The sequence below is a fragment of the Erpetoichthys calabaricus genome, chromosome 8, assembly GCF_900747795.2.
Source record: "Erpetoichthys calabaricus chromosome 8, fErpCal1.3, whole genome shotgun sequence".
Classification (NCBI taxonomy): Eukaryota; Metazoa; Chordata; class Cladistia; order Polypteriformes; family Polypteridae; genus Erpetoichthys; species Erpetoichthys calabaricus.
This window is the reverse complement of record NC_041401.2, coordinates 160,640,943-160,660,597: the sequence shown is the minus strand read 5'-3', so window position 1 is coordinate 160,660,597 and position 19,655 is coordinate 160,640,943. Positions and strand designations below refer to the sequence as shown.

Here is a 19,655-nt window from a genome sequence, read left to right as displayed (position 1 = left end):
AATGAGTCATATACGACAAGCCATCAGTTGTTCCCAAATCAAAGCAGAAGCCAACCCAGCGACTAATGGGCTATACCTATTTTAGGATGGGATTATACTGGCGACCCTTTTCGGGCGATGAAGGTGGACTATGGTAATGTTTTCAAAGACGTGCATGTACGGAATTTGACCTTGAAGAGGGATTTTAAAAGGGTTCCTCTTAGTAGTATCTCAAATATATATATACTGGAGAATATAACTTGATAAATCAGCTCGAACGGGACACTTAGGCGCGGGGCCTGGGGGAGTCGCCCCACTTGCCATCCCCAAATCCTGCTCTGGAGTAGTTCTCTGATTCGCTAGCTAAACGGAGGTAAGGTACACGTCCTGAGGTTGGTGCGTGGGTGAGGAGGTCCCTGCCCCCATCCCCTCAGCCCTCTGCGTGCCTCTCGGATTGGAGCAAATAAATCGTTACCACAAGTGAACTATGATAGATAGCACAATGACAGAAGTCGCAAAATCAAGCAGAATTTTCAAGCGAATTATAGAAAAAAAACAATCAAATCCATTAAGTATTTCTCTCATGAAAAGCGGACAGATAGACAGACAGATGTTGCATTTTATATATAGAGAGAGAGAGATGAAAATGGGTGTGGCCTTCATCAAAGTAATATTTCATATGGAATGGGGATCAACCTCAGTCAGCATTATATATGGGAGGAGACCGGGTCTCTGGGAATTTAAGGAGGACTGGGAACCAGAAGTAAAGAGAGCTTACAAATATCTGGAAGGGACACGTCTGTTTATGTCAGTTGATTTCATGGTATCCGACAGACAAGGACTAACGGATTTAAGAAGTTTAAAGATAGCTCATATGTGAAGCATTGCATCTAAGAGAATTAAATTTCATTTATATAAATAAATGTATAAAGTTTAGACTGGAATGGAGAGGGACCACTAATGACTTCACAATATTATATATCAGAAATTCAGAATTCTTATATACAGATGAAGACATACCAATTATTTTAACAACATCCAATGTGGAAGGGGGTATATTACATTTGGAATGGGGAAGGACATCTATTAATTTAAGGAAAAATTTAAAATGTTAGATACAATGTGGAGCATATCACAATGAATGTAACCATATCTGATATACAAGAAGTGCTGAGCGAATTTAACAGTGTAAGATAAGGCAGAAGAGGCCAAATTAAATTTAAGATTTGTTACGTGTAGTGTGCATCAGCTTTATTGGTTTTATGGGTGATATACCGTGTATCAGGGGAAGGGTGGCAATTTGTAGATTTTAGATAGGAAATGAAGGGGAGCATCAAGGAAGAAACATACATAGGTGGGAATACTTTGAAAGAATGGGGAAACTCCAAAACTAAATTATGGGTAAATGTAACAGTTTTAGTTAACAGAGAAGGAGAAGCCACAAAGAATTTATAAATATTGTACACAACAATAGGACAGGTCTTGACAATTTATTTAAAGTCACATATGGAAAAGGAAGTGTAGAAATTAATATACTAATATGATAACGTAGGAGGAAGAAGATTTCATATACAGTGGTGGGAAAAAGTAAGTACACCCCATAAAATATTCTCTCTTTTTTAACATACGTGGACATATCAAGATTTGTTCTTCATTTGAGCCGTATTTGTAGATTAAGGTGATACAACAAAGATCATGCCACATTTCCATTTTGTAGTCCATTGTTTTATTTAAATCAAGGTAAATTCTGCCTGTGGCCAGTAGGAGGCGAAGCAGCACCGCAAACGCCACACACAATTGCACTGGCAGGAGTTCCTGTATAAGTAAAGGCTGTTTATTAACACAGCTACCTCTACAAGGCTTCTGTCTTAACCACTACATGTGACAATGAACTCTCTCCTTAATTTTGTCTTTTCCACTCCTCCTGGCAAGCTTTGTCCTTCTTTCACACCTGACACCAGCTCCCCTGGGTGAAGCAGAGCAGTCTCCTTTATTCCAGATTCTCACCACAATGTATTCACAAAGCATTTCCGGGTCAGACGGAACCTCCCCAAACTGGGGACTGCCTCACCCCACCAGCTTACCCTATGTGGCTCCCACACAACCCAGCAGGGTTAGAGCTACACCTCCCATGCAGCCCTGCAGGAGTGCACATGGAAGACCCACAAGAAAGTTGTTGCCACCTGTTGTGCTGGGGGAACACATGGAGGAAAACTCGTTCCACCCATCCATTATCTCAAATAACTAAAATTAGAATACGATGCACCAGATCAGGTGCAAATGATTAGAACATCATTAGAGAGGATCATGTCTGAGCCATTCTTATTTAAACCACAGAGATTTAGGTTGGTTAGCTCTTTGTTGTTCAAGTAATCACCATGCATAGATTGAAATAGCTCTTTAAGGCCTTCTGAAAGAAGGCTGTATTTTCATTTGAGTCTAGGATGGTGTTTTAAAAGATTTCTAAACAACTGCAAATCAACCATATCACTGTTTGGAAGATTGTCCATAAGTGGAGAAAATGTCAGTCAACTGGCAACATGTCCAGGCCAGGCTGCCACAGCAAGTTTTGAAGAACCCCAAAATTACATCACAGGGCCAACGGGTGATTCCTGCCACTGTAGATGTCAAAGTGCATGAGTTGAGCAATAAAAAGAGGCTGAAGGTATGCCAGAGGTAAACTATTGATGTACAGAAAGAACATCAGGGCAAGAGAAAACTTTGCCAATACATACTTAGGCAAAGACCAGGAATTGTGGAACAATGTTCTCTGGACAGATAAGGGAAAGACCAGAAGACATGCTTAGTGAAAAGCAAAGAGAGAATTTGACCAGAAGAACTTAATCCCAACGGGTGGCAGAGTGGTGCAGTGATAGCACTGCTACCTCACAGTAAGGAGACTAGGGTTCATGTCCTGCATCCTCCCTGTGTGAAATTTGCAAGTTCTCCCCATGTCTGCATGGATTTCCTCCCACTGTCTAAAGACATACAGGTTAGGTCAATTTGGCGACATTAAACTGGCCCTAATGTGTGTTTGTTGTGTGGATGTGTGCGGGTGTGTTTGCCCTGCGATGGACAGATGCTATGTCCAGGGTTTGTTCCTGTCTTGAGCTCTGTGCTAGATGGGATAGACTCCAGCATCTCCAGCAACCCTGGTCTGGATTCAGTGGGTTGAAACATGACATGACAACATTATACCAATTTTTAAAGCATGGTGGTGGAAATGTTTGGATGTACTTTGCTGCATCACTGCCTGGGCAACTCACCATCACAGAATTAACCATTAATCCTTTATCGTATCAGAAGGGCACCTGAGGATAATGTGAGACCATCTGTCAGAAAATGACCCTAAACATAACAGTGTGGCATAGTGGATAAGGCTTTGGAATTTAAACCCTGACAATGTGTGGTCAAATCCCACTACTGACACTGTGTGACCATGAGCAAGTCACTTCACCTGCCTGTGCTCCAAATGAAAAAGTTAAAGAGACATAACCAATTGTGCCTTTTAAATGTGTACGTCAATTTGGATAAAGTCGACAGCCAAATAAAAAACAATAAAAGTCCACCAATGGCTGAAAACAGTTCTGGAACGGACAAGTGAAAGTTCGGATCTAAATCCCATCAAGATGCTGTTGGAGGATTTGAAACAGTGCCGAAGACGGGATATCAGAGATTGCTAGAAAGTTATGGGAAACACCTACATGAGGTTGTTTCTACCAAAGGGGGAACATTACCAGCTATTAGAGCCAAGGATGTACATATTTTTCCACATATGGAAATGGCATATCTTTTAATTCTCATTGAATACTTTTTTTCATGTTTAAATGAAGATCAAATCTTGATATGTTCACATATTTTTAAAAAAAGAAAAAAAAACATTTAGTGGGGATGCACTTACTTTTTCACGTGAATGTATTAGCAGATGAATGTCTCAGAATATTTCTAAATTTAGATCTGAAGGAACCTCAGGAAATGGGAGAGATTTATGTACATGACGTTGAGAAGACTTCAGTATAATTATATCATATGGATCAAAGGGAGGTCATAGTAGAGGGGTGGGGGGTAAATTCACTTAAGGATGGTTCATATAAGAGGCATATGGATGTCAATAAATTTAAGGATTTTTAAAAGCAGGCATTGGGAACAAAGTGGCACAGTGGTTAGCATTGCAGCTGACTTGCCCAAGTTGAATTTGCAGCCTGCTCTCGTTACTTGAAAGGAGGCTGAATATTCTCTCTGTGTCTGCATGTGTTTTCTTTGGGTACTCTGCTTTCCTCCAGCAGCCCAAAGTGGTACAGATTGGGCTAACTAGTGAAAAGTATGTTAACGCCAAATGACTGAGAGTGTGGGTGTGTGAGTGTGTGTGTGTGTGTGCTAGTAATCCCATTCTGCCTTCCCTGTTGAGTTATACTTTTACTTCTACTCCTTGTAAATCTGTATTGGGCTAAACAGATTCAATGGATGGATGGATGGATGGATGGATGGATGGATGGATGGATGGATGGATGGATGGATGGATGGATGGATGGATGGAGAAAAAAGGGGAAAGATTTCAGAGGCCTCAAGAAATATAGGAATTTAACATGAGAGGAGAACCTTAGTGAATTATAGAATTTTTATAGGCAGTCAAATGATGTTGCTTTATTCCTGACTCTTTTCATTGAATAGGGAAGAACATATGAAAAGTCATTCAAGTTGCTGCTCAATATCTCTTTTTCCTGTCAAAATTCCTTGTTTGATTTAAAAAGATGCAGAATGTTTTCCCTTGCTCACCAGGATTGTTACAGCTTCCCTAGAACCTTTCATCCATTTCTTTCTCCATTTCTCTCATGCAACAGGCTTACCTTCTTCTCACAGCTGGCATCCTTTTTGATTCCTTTAATAAACTCGCTGCGTCCTTTCAAATGTTCCTCATACTCCTCGGTGCTCAAGTCCCCCTCCTCAATCAGAATATGTGGCACAAAGGGTTCTAAAAAAACAGGAATTCTCCATTTGCTCTGTTCATAACCATGTGCATGAGAAGCTGAGATTAAACTCATGTGTGTCGCCCACTTGTAGCAATGAGACCCAGTTAATAAGGAAGCAAACCCTCACCTGGCATCTCAAGCAGGGAGCACGTTCAGACTGTACCTACCACATGGATAGATGAGAATCTCCACTGGTTGATCAAATGTGTACTTGTCAGCCAATGTGATGACCACACTTGTAGCAGAGTGTGCAGAAGGGTCAGCATCAGCTCGGATTGCATGCGTGGGACTTTCCACACCTGCTTAGGAAAGAGTACGATGTTCAGGTCAGTAGCGACGTGAAGATGAAAAGAAACATGCCACAGTGCGGTCGACACTCACCTGCTAGCAGACACGGTCCTTTGATCTCCAGGTGAAAGTTAAACTCGTAGTCTATGGAATTAATAGTTTCATCCTCCAGTAACCAAGCAAGGCAGAGCTGATTACTGGCCATCGGCTCATGTGGGCCAAGGGTGCAGTGATGCCGGTCTCTGTTGAAGGAGATAAGTAAAAGAAAATGAAAAGCTAAATATTCCTGTGGCAGCTTGTAAAGGAGCCACAGAGCATGTTGAATGGATAAGTCATTTTATAGCACCTTCAGATCAGATCTGCACACCACCAGAGGAGGTCAGCTCCCTCTATTGATTAGTATGACATCTCCTTTAAGCATATGCTGTCATTTTACACTAGCATGCATCTACTATGCATCTCCATCCTGCTTTTTAATTTCTCTTACAATGTAAACGCTTTGGAATACTGTATATGTGTTTTTCTCTTTTTAAATTGATTTCCTACTTTGATATTAATAGGAAGAATGCATGTACACACACTCACACTCAAATGACCATTTCTAATCCACTTAATCGTATTCAAGATTGTAGAGAGCCAGGGCCCATCCACGTAGCACTGGGTGCATGGCAGCCTAGGAAGGGAGTTAATCTATTACAGGAATAGTTAAATTATTTTTGATAATATTTTTAGGGTAAAACACTACAATATAGTACAACAAAAACAATGCAAGTACCACCCACTCTCTACCCCCACCAGGGAAAAGAAATAAAAGCACATATCCATGGCAACAATGAGGACACAGATATGTAAAGAAATAGTAGAATTAGTAAATCTCTAATCCCCCCAGGATTTCAATGCTTATCCCACCTAGACTGCTCATGATCTTTATCATGTATTGCCACAGATAACATTAGATGGATTGACTAAAATGGAAAAAAGGATAGTGCCCCATTTTGCCCAATCCCCTCTGTTATGTAAGGCAAGAATATCATCAGAGCTGAATAATTTAGCCTTCTTTTTAAGCATCTTCGGCTAATCTGTAAAGGCGTTTGGAGCTGCTATAAAAATTCACCAGCTCTAGGAATTTTCACCAGAAATAATCTGGTGGCAGTAGCAGCCAGGTAAATGAATAAAGGTAACATTAAAGGAGCCACATTTAGATCTGAATTTGTCTTACTATTCCACTCACATCAGTTTTCCAAAGGTAATCCAACCAGAAACCCAATAGTAGATTTAAAAATCACTGGGGCACATTTGTCAAGCCACTGATAATCATATTCAGTCACTATCATCATCCTCATCTGTGGTCACTTGCTTTGGGTACAATGAAGTTCTGGGAAAAAGTGGCCATAGTAATATTTCTTTCAACCACTAGACTCACAGGATGAGCAGTCCATCAATCTAGGTGAACCTCAACCATATGGAGGGGAGGCGGATGAAGGGGTTTGGGCATCTTGTGGGGATGTTACCAGACAGGACGTAAGCTGAGCACAGTCTCCTGGGAGAAAACCCCAAAGGCACATTCAGTTGAAGCTACAAGAATCTATTGGATACCATGGGAACAAGTGAGAAATTCCACAAGATCCTGCAGATGGAAGGTTGGGGAAGGAATATCTGGTTAGCTTATCATTAGTCAAAAGCATCACCAAGGCAAGCACAAAACTGAATGTAAGTTTAAAAGACCTATTAGAGGTGATAAGTTACAAAGAAAGCCTTGGGGTGAAACAAAATCAAGGAAGGAAGATAGAAGAGTTCTAGTAATTGTACTAGCTGATGTCTTCTAGTCTTTCTGTATAGCATATTCCTTTTGTTATTTGTATTTGCTTACCTCATGACATAACACAGACACCTTCCACATGTCCAGTTTTTCATTATTTATTGTTAGATTTCTTTACATTTAGGAATATCTTCACATGGATGAAGCAAGTAAGCACTGCACCTGAGACTATTTGGATTGGCACAGAGAAATATCAGATGCCTACTTCTTGCTTTTCCCACCATGAAGCGACCTACCATTATAGAAGCCCACTCATCCCCTGCATAGCTAATTCTGGAATTGTGGGCTCCTGCAGCAGATCTTCCATGAGAAATCCTAAACAACCTCCTACATCCATCTGTGCAGATCCCAGTAAAGGATGGACCCAACATTGGAGGTCTAGTGTAGCATGTCTTCTCTGTCAAAATGCTTCATTTGCAGAGGATCACAAAAAGAAATCATCTGGATAAAGAGTATCAGTAAAAGAATTCATCTGAATAAATATTAGGCGTTACAGAAGCCTCATAAACAATATTCATCCCAAAATATGTCACTGCATGCTGCATCATCCTGGATATTTTTGGTTAATCACTTGTTGGCTGGATGGTCATTTGCCATCTTTGTGAAGCTGGAGAGGTGATGCTGCTAAAGTATGGGTTTGAATTTGCAAGACAGGTGACAGAAAGCTCATCAGGGTGAGCAAAAATCAGAACTGTATATTGAAAAAATTGCAATGCAAAGAGCAGATGAGAACATGAATCAGGTGCAAAAGGTCTAAGCTCAAATGAGGCAAAATAAATCACATAAAGGAATAGTCGAATGAGCAAAGTTAAAAGGTCCACACAAGAAACTTTAGAATCACCAGAAAATGAGACAGGTTGACAAATTAAAGAACAATGACTCAGTGATTAAGTGACAATTAAGCTAATGCAACAGCAAATCTGAGTCATCAGGATGAGTAAACAGTAAGCAGGAGGCCTGGGCACACATGTGGAGAAGGGCAAGTCATCACACAGAAGAGCTGAAACTATACCTGCGGAACTGGTGCTCTGCCAAGTTGGCATCTTCACTGCCTGGCTGCTGAACTCTGGGAGTGCACACTGAAGGGGAGAGCACTCTGATCGCTCCATTAGGAAGAGTTGCCAGTTCTGAGGAGGTGCTTACCAGCACTGTCACTGTCTCTAGTGGTGGGATGATCCCCAGGTTTACAACTAGCACGCTGCTTTCCAGATCTTCATCTAAAACAATTCGGCCTACAAGAGAATACGGATAATGGTGAGCTTGGAGACTTCTGTTTTGCACAATGTTGGTATGAATATCTCAAGAAATAGTTTTACTGTCTGCAGCGGGCTGGCACCCTGCCCACGGATTTGTTCCTGCCTTGCACCCTGTGCTGGCTGGGATTGGCTCCAGCAGACCCCCGTGACCCTGTGTTAGGATATAGCGGGTTGGATAATGACTGACTGACTAGTTTTACTGTGTTTGCTATTTGTTTTACTAAAGAACAGCAGAAATGGTTTAAATGGGGTGAAGAGATGAAATGTAAGCAATTCTAAACTCAGAAGTCAGGCTGATCTTTTGCCAAGCAAAACCCTAAATCGTAATAAAATTCAATAGGAAAACAACTGACTCTCAGGAAGATTAAATCTGTAAAAACAGAGTGGTAAATGTCAATGGGAAAATCTGTCAAACTAGGATGAGGAGAAGGAGGAGTGCACAGCACCGTCATGTTCCTGATGTCATAGCAATGCCGTAACAACTACACCACCAAATGGTGGCACCATAACTAACAATATCAACATGGAAGTGAAACAGAAAAATAACTTCAAAATTGGATTCAACACTGCAAATAATCATGTTACTTAAATAATCATTTGGAAATACACCTCTAAACCAGAGTAAAAATTACACTCTGAGCACAATCACAATATTAAAAGTCAATTTTATCATTCACCCATCCATTCATTATGGAATTTGCTTAATCCTGGATCAAATTCAAACCCATGAAATATGGTCAGTGAGAAGAATTGATGCAACTCTTACCAGTGCCACTCTGAAAGGTCCCATTTGACAAAGTGCAGCAGTCATAGTAGCAGTCGTCAATCTTTGCTTTGTCCTTGACTTGAAGAGTTATGATCCTCCTTGAGATCATAGCCTCAAAGCCCACCACAGTGGAACCCTCATCCAGTGGGTATACAAAGAGACCTGCATGGGAAACAGGAATGCTAGTTACAAGAGGCTGAGGATGTGCACATATACCACCACCACGGCTCATAGGTTGCCCTGTTTTTGTTAGGTCCAGCTAAGGTAAATGGCTTTTACTGTAACTGACACTCTTTAGCATTTTGTCTCTTTTATACATGGAGTTAGTGTCAGGTCAGGCTCACAATCCATCACCAGGCAATTGCAGCACATTCTCCAGCCCTCAGTAAGCCTAACAGGTAAACTGGTATATACATGACACTTGTGCTTTCACAGGCGGTGGAAATGAGGGTTGTTTTGTCCCCTATAACCCTTTTCAGCAGCAAAATAAAAGTAGAGCTCTTGTTGTTAACTAGTCTGGCCTCCTATGCAAAGGACAACTTTGGCGTCCTGCATGGGTCAAGCCTGGGTGAATTATCTTGGTTTTGAATCTGCAAGTGACTTACATTAATAAGGGCAAAAACTGTACAACCTGAAGGGAGAAAAAAACATTACTTCATATTACTGGACTACTTACACTATGCTCATATCATTTTATGAGCTGACTGTATTTAAAGAGTGTTTCATTTGCCATCAACTGGCATGATGCCCAGGACAGTACAAAAGCACATTCTGTAAGCAGACTGCATTTGAAATAAAGTGCACTGTGTCAGTCGGGCATTGAACCTATGCAGCAGAAACTAACAAAGTATCTTTCTAACAACCCGAGTGAGGAAGACTTACCTTCGATGGGATGATCTTCCATGTTGTCATAACTCAATGAGGCTGTGATGGCCAATGTGTAGCCTCGCACACAGGCAGAAATCTCTGAGGAGCTCAGCGGCAGAGGGCACTTTTTGCTTCTGTTAATTAAACCCGGCATGTTGGTCTGTGCTTCACCAAGTGGCACGACGTCAGGACTGAAAGATAAGAGTGTAGCAGGGATGAACGGCAGCAGCAGAAGACACTCAGCCCTCCCACAGCTTCTCACCTCCTCCAAACACCACACACTGTGCAGCATGCAGAGCCAGCAGAATTTTAAAGTGAGGCCTCAGCCCGAAGTCCGGCTCAGCTGTTTTGCATGAATCAACACAGTTTTTATGGAATTGTTCTTCAACCTCCACTCACTGCTTAGTGGCCTCCACATTGCATGCTCATTCACGACAGGAGGACATCATACAGTAGTTGTAAAGTTTAGTCTGTTCTGCTTCTTGCACCTCTTATTAACTCCAACTTCCCAAGGTGGGGCTTAGATGTGCCAGCCTGGAGGCAAGTGATGCCAAGACTGAAGTGTGAATCTACTGTGCTTTTTTTAGGAGATTCAGCATAGCACTCACTGCCTGTTTCCTGGTTCCCTTCCTATTCCCTTGCAAACTGAAGAGTGTTTCTTAAGGCTTTTGTGCACATTATAGGTATTTGGCATGGATTGAACTAGAGGGGAGGCACATTGCTGGTTTATTTGCTACCAACAGGGCATGGAGGTGAAAGACAGAGAAAGCTGCCAGTAGATGTCTGCCTGTCCCAAGCTTCACAAAATATTGGTTCAAGTCACAGATGAGGACTAGCAACGTAAGTGTCTAATGAGTATCAGAAACGGAGAAGAAACATCTAGAGCAGGGTTCTCCAACTCCGGCCCTGGAGAACTACTGTGGCTGCAAGTTTTCATTCTAACTCTTTTCTTAATTAGTGACCAGTTTTTGCTGCTAATTAACTATTTCCCTTTATTTTAATTGACTTTTCTTGAGACTGTGACAGCTGAATTGATTCTTTTTTCTTAAATGGCACCGAAACATAAATTTGATGTGAAGTGAGCCAACAGATGAGCAACTAAGTTGGGGACTCAAACTCCAACCAACTTCATTTCATTCAGTTTCTTATTTTGAAGCCAGTTCTCGTTGCTAATTAAACCCGTTATTTAATTCCATGGCGCTCATTCTGCCATGGCAGACATTTCCAAAACTGTTGCTTTTCTATTTTAAGAGCACCATCAAAATGTTTTGTGGATCTGAGCAGATCAACATTACTGAGGCTTTCACCTTTCTTTATTTTCAGTTATTGCGTGATGGATGCAGGTTGTTGTTTATGTGTTGGTTCACTTTGTGTCTTAATATTGTTTGGTTGCTAATTAAGGAAAAAAAGAAATAATTAAGGGGCCTGAGCCTTAAGTTGTGCATCAATTAAAATTAAGGCAAAGAGTTAATTAGCAACAAAATCTGGTCACTAATTAAGAAAAGGGTTAGAATGAAAACCTGCAGCCGCAGTAGCTCTCCAGGACTGGAGTTGGAGACCCTTGATCCAGAGCAGAGGTTCTCAGTGTCGGTCCTGAGGGCCCACTGTGGCTGCAGGTTTTTGTTCCAACCAGCTTCTATTTTTAATTGGACTCCTGGACTAATTAAGTGAACTGATATTTGTCAAATTCTGTGTTTTGGGAAAAATGTAGAAATTAGAAAACTAAGTTTGATATATTAAAATGTACCAAGCAGTTATATTGGAATAATGTATTTTGTTTTCTTTTTAACAATATTTTCATCTTGATTATCATTCTGTTTTTTGCGGAGTGTTCTAATTGTTTAATTAATTCATTATTATCTAATTAGTGGGTCTAACGCTAGTTTCAGCCTTGTTGTTTGCCTGGCTGTCTGCTCCGCTGGTTGTCATTATTAGGATACAATGAAGGGAGCAAACTGCACAGAGAAAGGGCAAAATAGAATGAAATCAACAAAAGGTTGTTAAGCATTTAAATCTCTAGCAAAAGCAGAAATATTCCTAAATGTCTTATAAATGTAAAACATGCTGCGATGCTTTCTTAATGAAGAATAAGTGAAGAGAAAAAAAAATGTCTGCTAATTAATTGAGCTCAGTGTTATCAGATGTTGTCACTGATTAGGAATCTGGTTGGAACAAAAACCTGAAGCCACAGTGGGCCCCCAGGACCGACATCTAGAGAAACATTAGGACCTAACTATGAATTACTGTGGGGTTTTAATTTGCAATGCCCTTGGTTCAGGCTGCTCTTCCCTGACACGTTGCAGGGTGTGGCTCTTTTGTAACGTGGTCAGTTCTATATCAGTGGTAATGAAGCAGGCTCTGTTATAATGAACAGAGGCATTACAAACATCAGAAGTTTTTCGTTTTGATAAAATCTACAGCATAAGGAGGCTCTAAAATGACAGATGGCTTTCTGAGATGGCATAGCTCTTTGATGAAAGGTAACTCTCTCACAATGGATAGCTCTCATACAATATTAAACTCTTTTCATGGCACAACAGATCTTACGTAACCATCAAGTTTCATCACAATAGAATGTCTAGAAAGAGGCGGTTCTTTGATGACAGGTTTCTTAATCAGACTAGATATCATTTTTGGGACAGGTATGTCATTTCTCTTATTTTAGACAATTCTCAAAACATGACAACTCTGCCCAAATGGTCAGGTGGCTCAGTACACTAAGTTCTATCCCAATAGTACAGTAAAAGACATACTATACAGTGTTGGGCAAGTTCATACCTCACAAGAACTAGCTCAAAGTTCAGTTCACATAGATTAAAAGGAATAAATTCACGTTCATAGTTCACCATTTCAGTTTTGAACTAGTTCATTATCAGTTCATTTTTTTAAGGAGTGAAAATAAATGACCTATGAGTTTACTTTTTTCAGTTTTTCATGCCTTATATTAGGCTATTACAGTGTTCTTGAATTATGAAGACTTTTTTTATTTAAATACACTTTATTGAGTTATAACCAGCAACAAACACGTATAACCCATCCATCCATCCATTTTCCAACCCGCTGAATCCAAACACAGAGCCACGGGGGTCTCCTGGAGCCAATCCCAGCCAACACAGGGCATAAGGCAGGAACCGATCCCCAGGCAGGGTGCCAACCCACCGCAGGACACACACCAAGCACACACTAGGGCTAATTTAGAATCGCCAGTCGACCTAACCTGCATGTCTTTGGACGGTGGGAGTAAACCGGAGGACTCGGAGGAAACCCACGCAGACACGGGGAGAACATGCAAACTCCACGCAGGGAAGACCTGTGAAGCGAACCCAGGTTTTCTAACTGCGAGGCAACAGTGCTACCACTGTGCCACTGTGCCGACCACACGTATAACCATATATGCTAATATCTTCCCAATCAAAAAAGAAATTAAATAGATGCAAGTATCCATATAAATTACCGCTCTGTTTCCATTTGTATGACACTTATGGTGACTGTGGAACCAGCATGTGGGTGAACTAACTGATTACGCTGCTGGACAAAATTTGTGTCACATATTGCATATCCAATGGGGAAAAATATAAAGTGGGCTCACGGAGTACAACGTTTTCCTAAAAGCAAAAACAGAGCTTCACCACGTGCTCCTGTCAGCGGAGGGTGCAGCTTAAGCACAAGCAGGCAGACACAGACAGTACCTGTTTGATTTTACGTTATTTTTTCCGAATACAAATAAATGGCAAAAAATTCGTAAGAAATAAATATTCGTAACAATTCACTATTTGTGCTTATCTGAATACTGTATTCGGATTCGGCTCCACTAAGGCAAAACGTTTAATCTGGACCTAAACCAGAACCAGAATGTCACATAAAACAGAAGTAGCTCACGTTCAAGTTCTTCACTGGCAAATACGTTACGTTAGAAAAATGAGCGTGTTCAATGAAAGCGCTCTTTTGAACTAGTTCATGCACATCACTGATAGTATACATACTGTACAGTAATAATGAATGGTCCCACTACAGAGGTCTACAAATTGATAGACAACTTTCTGGTATCAGTTTTTTTTCTCAAAGTGGACAAATCTTTTATAACAAGTTTTATAGTCCTTTCAGAATGGGCATTTCTTCATGAAATAAACCCTGTAGTAGTCCAGTCTCTCAATATACCAGGTTATACTGTATAGCAATAGCTTATGTTCTCATAATAAGCAGAAGTGCCACAATGATGAACAATCTACAGCTACAGAAGACCCCAAAGTACTGGGCAGCTGCCCTGCGACACGTTTCTTTCTCACCCTGCACAGCTGTTCTATGACAGCTGTTTCATAAATTTGGCAGCTCAACCCCCATGATCATCTGTCCTTAAAGTAGACTCCGTGACAATTGACAGCCCTAATGTGGCAGGCTGATGGCTTAGACTGGACAGTTCTTTCGTGATAGATTCTCTCAAATTTAATGATTAGTAGTGTGATGTTTCACTGCACTAGGCTAGCACCTAATGAAGTAGGCAGGATCCAAAATATGCCTGTTTTTATCTCAAAAACTATCAAAATGCACTGCCAACCAATTAAAAGAATCATCTACCCAATCACTCAAATGACAAATGATAAGCCAGAGCTCATTTTTTCTGTAAATGACATATCCAGCATTAGCCCAACTTCAGAAAGTCTCATCTAAATGATATACTGTTTCATAAGGAAAGCAAAGTAATTTATGGGTTTACTATGCAGTATGTAGGTTTATAGGTTTGTAGGGTCATTATTGTCAATGTAAAGAGTACAATGAAATCCTTACTTTCATGTGCTAATCAATATGCAACATGTCACCTTTAATCCAAATAGCGACCTCCTCAAAAGATGGCAAACAATTTAGCAATCTGTGACTTGTACACCTGTGGCCATGAGGCCTTCTGAAGACAAAAACTGTTTAGATGAAGACTGTAAAAAACTGTTAATGTTGTATTGGAACAAGTAAGAAAATGTACAAATGGTGTAACAGTCACTTGCGTTCAGAGATGTATGGGTGATGCTTTAACCTTATTAACTGACAGACTACAGGTAAACGGCTGAAGCCTGAAAGCATTGTCAGTCTGCACAGGAGGGAGATGTATTTTGGAAAAGCTGAAAGGCTAAGCAGGTCTTTGGAATGGTTTATAATAATAATAATGCATTTTATTTATAGGGCACTTTACATTAGTAGTAAATCTCAAAGTGCTACATAAAAAGTTTAAACAAAGCAAGATAAAATGACAATAATTAGTAGCATCTGCAGTGGGTTGGCACCCTGTCTTGTGCCCTGTGTTGGCTGGGATTGGCTCCAGCAGACCCCCGTGACCCTGTGTTCGGATTCAGCGGGTTGGAACATGGATGGATGGATGGATAATTAGTAGCATTCTTGTTAATAAGCTTTCCTACATAAAAAAGTCTTTGTGTAACTAGCTGATTTGCAGCTTAAGTAGTTTTTAAATCCTATGAAAACTGACCTTGAGCTTGTGTGATAACGTTCCTGTGTCTTGAAAAAATGTAAAAGTGGTGACCACTTAAGCCTGTTGGGCACTCAGTTTGGGTCAGAAGGGGTTACAGAGTGGCTGCCTTTTATTATTACTTTTTCAATAAGTTATACAGTATATACTGTAACTAATTTGAAAGTTTTATAAAGCTTTATATGAATCTTAGTTAATTTGGTGTTTTGTTGTATTTCTGACACAGGAGTCACAGACATTTACATGAAACTTGCTATCTGCTTAGCTACTGGATACATTCCAAAGAGCTCTGATTCAGGAATAAATATTTCTTTTCACCTTTTGTTTAAGGGTATATAATCTTTAACAAAGGAACTACCATCTGGGATTTAATGAAAACTGCACAAATCCTGCCAGGTTGTATAATTCTTTGTATTGCTTATATTTGCAAAACATTGGATATTATGCAAAAAATATCATTTTTACTAGAAAGCTTAAACTCAAAGTCTCTGTCCAATTATTGATTACTAGTGTTGTGGAGTGCTGTGATCGTTCATTCCTTGTCTAGCCCTGTCCCTTTACGGGCACAAAGCACACTTTGTGGAGTCCTCTATTGGTAGTAAACTGGCATGAACTAAAGGAGTGAACATAAAAGACAGTTCCAGTCAATGAGCAGCCTGCTGATTGAGGTCCCTAGGGTTGAATATGTGGGTTACAATATGGACAATGAGACAGGTAAGAGGTCACAGGTAACAGTTACATACGTAGCTGGTTTTGACATTTCTTCCTATCCCCAATTAAGGAAACAGCCTAAGAGGTTAGTTGGTACCTTCTGTGTTAGGTGCATGTCACAGAGATCGGATAACACGAATAAACAAGAGACTTGGTTAGCTGGTTTGAAAGTTGTGGAGCATTTTTACATTTTCAAGTCACTTCATCAAGTAGTTTGCTATCATAGGTTTGGTAATTAGATATAGTATAAGATACATATTCAAATAGAATGTAATTTTATGTACTTGTAATATCCATAAAACATGTTTTTAACATCATTTTACAAGATCGTGTGGATAAAATTGCTTTCATAGACAGCAGATTCCAACACATGATGATGTAAAGATTTATCTGCTAATGTTAGTTGTTGGATGTGGAGGGACTTCAGCTAATTGTACTTGTAATTTCTTAAACATAATTTTTTTCAAAGAAGTACCAAATGGAGATTTAAAATCTGTGCTGAAGTCTCAACCAAAAATTGTTGGCTGCATTTGAATGTAACAGACAGCGAATCACTATGGTACTTAGCCGGTACATTACAACATCACTGAAATATTAAGTCATTATAATTTATAGATAATGCATCCGTGAGGTTAGTTTTAGTCACTGTAGCATAAGATATCACCGAGCCATCTGTCTTCTGCATAAGTTAAGCTGATTGAATGTTTTACTTTTACAGACATGAACAATCATGTCACTTACCCACTTCAGTTTCAAGGAGCAGGAGAAAATAGCTGCTGTGAACAGGGATGCCAGGTATTACAGACAAAATCCCCCCAAGTAGCAAGTTAGTTTCCCCCTATTTAAGAATATTCCCCCATTCTGAAAAGCTACATCTCTTAAATATTGTTTAATAATGTAAATGCTTAATAAAGACTGTTTTAAAAAATAAGCACTTTTCTTTTGTAAAAAGGGTTTTATTCTTACAAGAAAATTATGTTGCCTGAGGTATAGCTGTACTCAGATCTTTTAAATTATTTCTGACGTTCATTGTGCATACTGTACCTGTGCACTGTCTCCAAAAGAACAGTGTGTTTGTGTACTATGTGGGGGATATTCACAAATGACGGGCACCTTTTGTCATGCAAAGCAGGTTAAAATATTAGATTTGAAAAGCAATCATCCTATTGCACAAAAACACAGTCAATATATTCTTTAGTAATATTAAAGTTTAATGAAGGTACTACATATACAGGAAATCTCTCCTCTGAAATAAATTTTGAATAACTCAGAATATAATATATAATCATAATTTCATTTATAAGCAATACAATTTAAAAAGGTAAAGATAATCATTTAAATAATAAAGACACTATCTATAAATGTTTGTTCTGTACTCCATTTACTGCTGAATTTTTGCTTGGTGCTTGATGCTTTTTGAATTGTCATTACAAATGGTAGAACTTTATGGTTGAACTTTATTTATTTATTTGTCCCCAGGGGGGAATTTGGCTTTTTACAGAAGCTCATTCAATAAATAAAGGCTTTGAGAAATGGCCTGTGTATTTACCTGGCTTGGACACCATTGAGGTGGAAGGATAGGGTGAGACAGCTTACAAAGGGCTTTGTCTCCCCCAGGACTCAAGATGACAGTTAGCCCAGGCTCGGATACCTGCTTGGGTGCCCGCAAGGCATGCCAGGTATTATACTCATTGGGACGATCTTGTTGGGCCTTCATGGAGGCCACTTAGGGGAGCTGCAGGCTTTGGGAGTCCCTACTCTGTAGGGCTCAAAATTCACCCATAAGTGCTTCACAGCTGCAGCTTCATCTCACCAGAAGCACTCCCAGGGATTAAATAAAAGGAGTTGTCTGCCTCGGATGGCAGGCCCAGAGTCAGGAGGATGTGGGCAAAGTTTGCATGGAGGAGTAGAAGAGGCAATGAGAGACAGTGAGAGAAAACAAAGAGTTGTTTTACAGTGTAATACAGAGCTTATTGTACAGTAATCCCTCGCTACTTCGCGGTTCACTTTTCGCGGATTCACGACTTCGCGGATTTTATATGTAAGCATATCTAAATATATAATGCGGATTTTTCGCTGCTTTGCGGGTTTCTGCAGACAATGGGTCTTTTTACTTGCTTCCTCAGTTGGTTTGCCTAGTTGATTTCATACAAGAGATGCTACCCAATCAGAGCACGCAGTTAAGTTCCTGTGTGCTGCTGATTGGCTCAGCGATGGAGTGTTGCATTAACCAGGAAGTCTCATCTCACTCATTCAGCATTAACGTGCTACTGCTGCAGGGGCCATGTCCAGGCACCAACAGAAGATGCAAATGATTGCAGAAAAGGTAAAAGTTTTGGATATGTTGAAGGAAGGGAACAGCTACACCGCTGCAGGACACAATTACAGCATCAATGAGTCCACGATTCTTTTTATTTAAAAAGGAGGAAAAGCATAAAAGATCTACGGCCGCAGTGTCCTTTAACCAGGGTGCAAAACGAGTTGCAAGTGGACGTGATAAGGCAGTAGTCTGGATGGAATCTGCTTTAGGAATCTTTGCAACAAGGTCGACGACGTCATGACCGCCTACAAGCTGCTACGTGTACTTCGCTATACAGTAAGTGTAAACTTATCTACCGATTTCATATTGCTTAGCAGTTGTCCCTGTTATTAATAGAGTAAATGGTGGGTTGTAAACAATACAGGGAGGGTTTAAAAACATCCAAATACACATTAAATAATTAAATAAATATGGTGTCCCTACTTCACAGAAATTCAGTTATCGCGGTCAGCCTTGGAACCTATCTCCCGCGATAAGTGAGGGATTACTGTATATACACTTGTGACTGTGGTGGTGGAAAACGCTTAACTCAAAGAGTTTCCCACAGTTAAAGACTTTTTTTTCCTTTTAACTTGTGTCTGTGCCTGTTTATGTTGGGTGTTTGGGGAGCTGGTGTTCACAAGGCAGATAGATAGATAGATAGATAGATAGATAGATAGATAGATAGATAGATAGATAGATAGATAGATAGATAGATAGATAGATAGATAGATAGATAGATAGATAGATAGATAGATAGATAGATAGATAGATAGATAGATAGACTAAAAATGGCAAATGTATACTAAAATTTACTCAAAACGTATAATTCTAAGCTAAGTGAAGCTAAGTCAATGACTTCACAAAACTCTGCAAGCTAACACCAACCCTCCATTTCCTTTTATGCTTAGCTGGAACACTGAATCTTGTTCAAAATATCAGAAAAATAAACAGTAGGAGTACAGGCTGGAATGGGATAAACACACAACTGTCAGATGGCCTGCTAATCCCAAACCACTCCACCTGTTAACCAATGGTACATTAGCTTTGAGAAGAGCAGGGGAAGAAATGACAGGTGGTGGTTGTGATGTTCAGTATGTTGGTTATTGCTGGATGAGGCTTTCATTGAGCATTTGGTGGTGGGAAAGATTTCTATAGGAAGGTAAGTTATTCCTTCACAAACATGTTATACATGCATTTGCCATGCGAAATAATGTTCTATAAATT

At 40.0% G+C, this 19,655-nt stretch overlaps 1 protein-coding gene across 4 annotated transcripts in view; it reads right to left on the bottom strand.

Annotated features, from left to right (window-relative positions):
• The window catches only part of vwa5b1 (von Willebrand factor A domain containing 5B1), a 166,077-nt gene that overhangs the window by 107,527 nt on the left and 38,895 nt on the right, over positions 1–19,655 (bottom strand). For 3 of the 4 annotated variants that reach the window (XM_051930362.1, XM_051930363.1, XM_051930361.1), the window contains exons 2-7: positions 9,961–10,136; positions 9,079–9,240; positions 8,069–8,288; positions 5,331–5,479; positions 5,117–5,251; positions 4,827–4,951 (exon numbers count right to left, since the gene is read on the bottom strand). In XM_051930362.1, the coding sequence (XP_051786322.1) occupies positions 4,827–4,951; positions 5,117–5,251; positions 5,331–5,479; positions 8,069–8,288; positions 9,079–9,240; positions 9,961–10,099 (930 nt within the window). In that variant the 5' untranslated portion in view covers positions 10,100–10,136. The remainder of the gene's footprint in view (positions 1–4,826; positions 4,952–5,116; positions 5,252–5,330; positions 5,480–8,068; positions 8,289–9,078; positions 9,241–9,960; positions 10,137–19,655) is intronic. The other variant, XM_028807677.2, reaches the window with a different exon arrangement.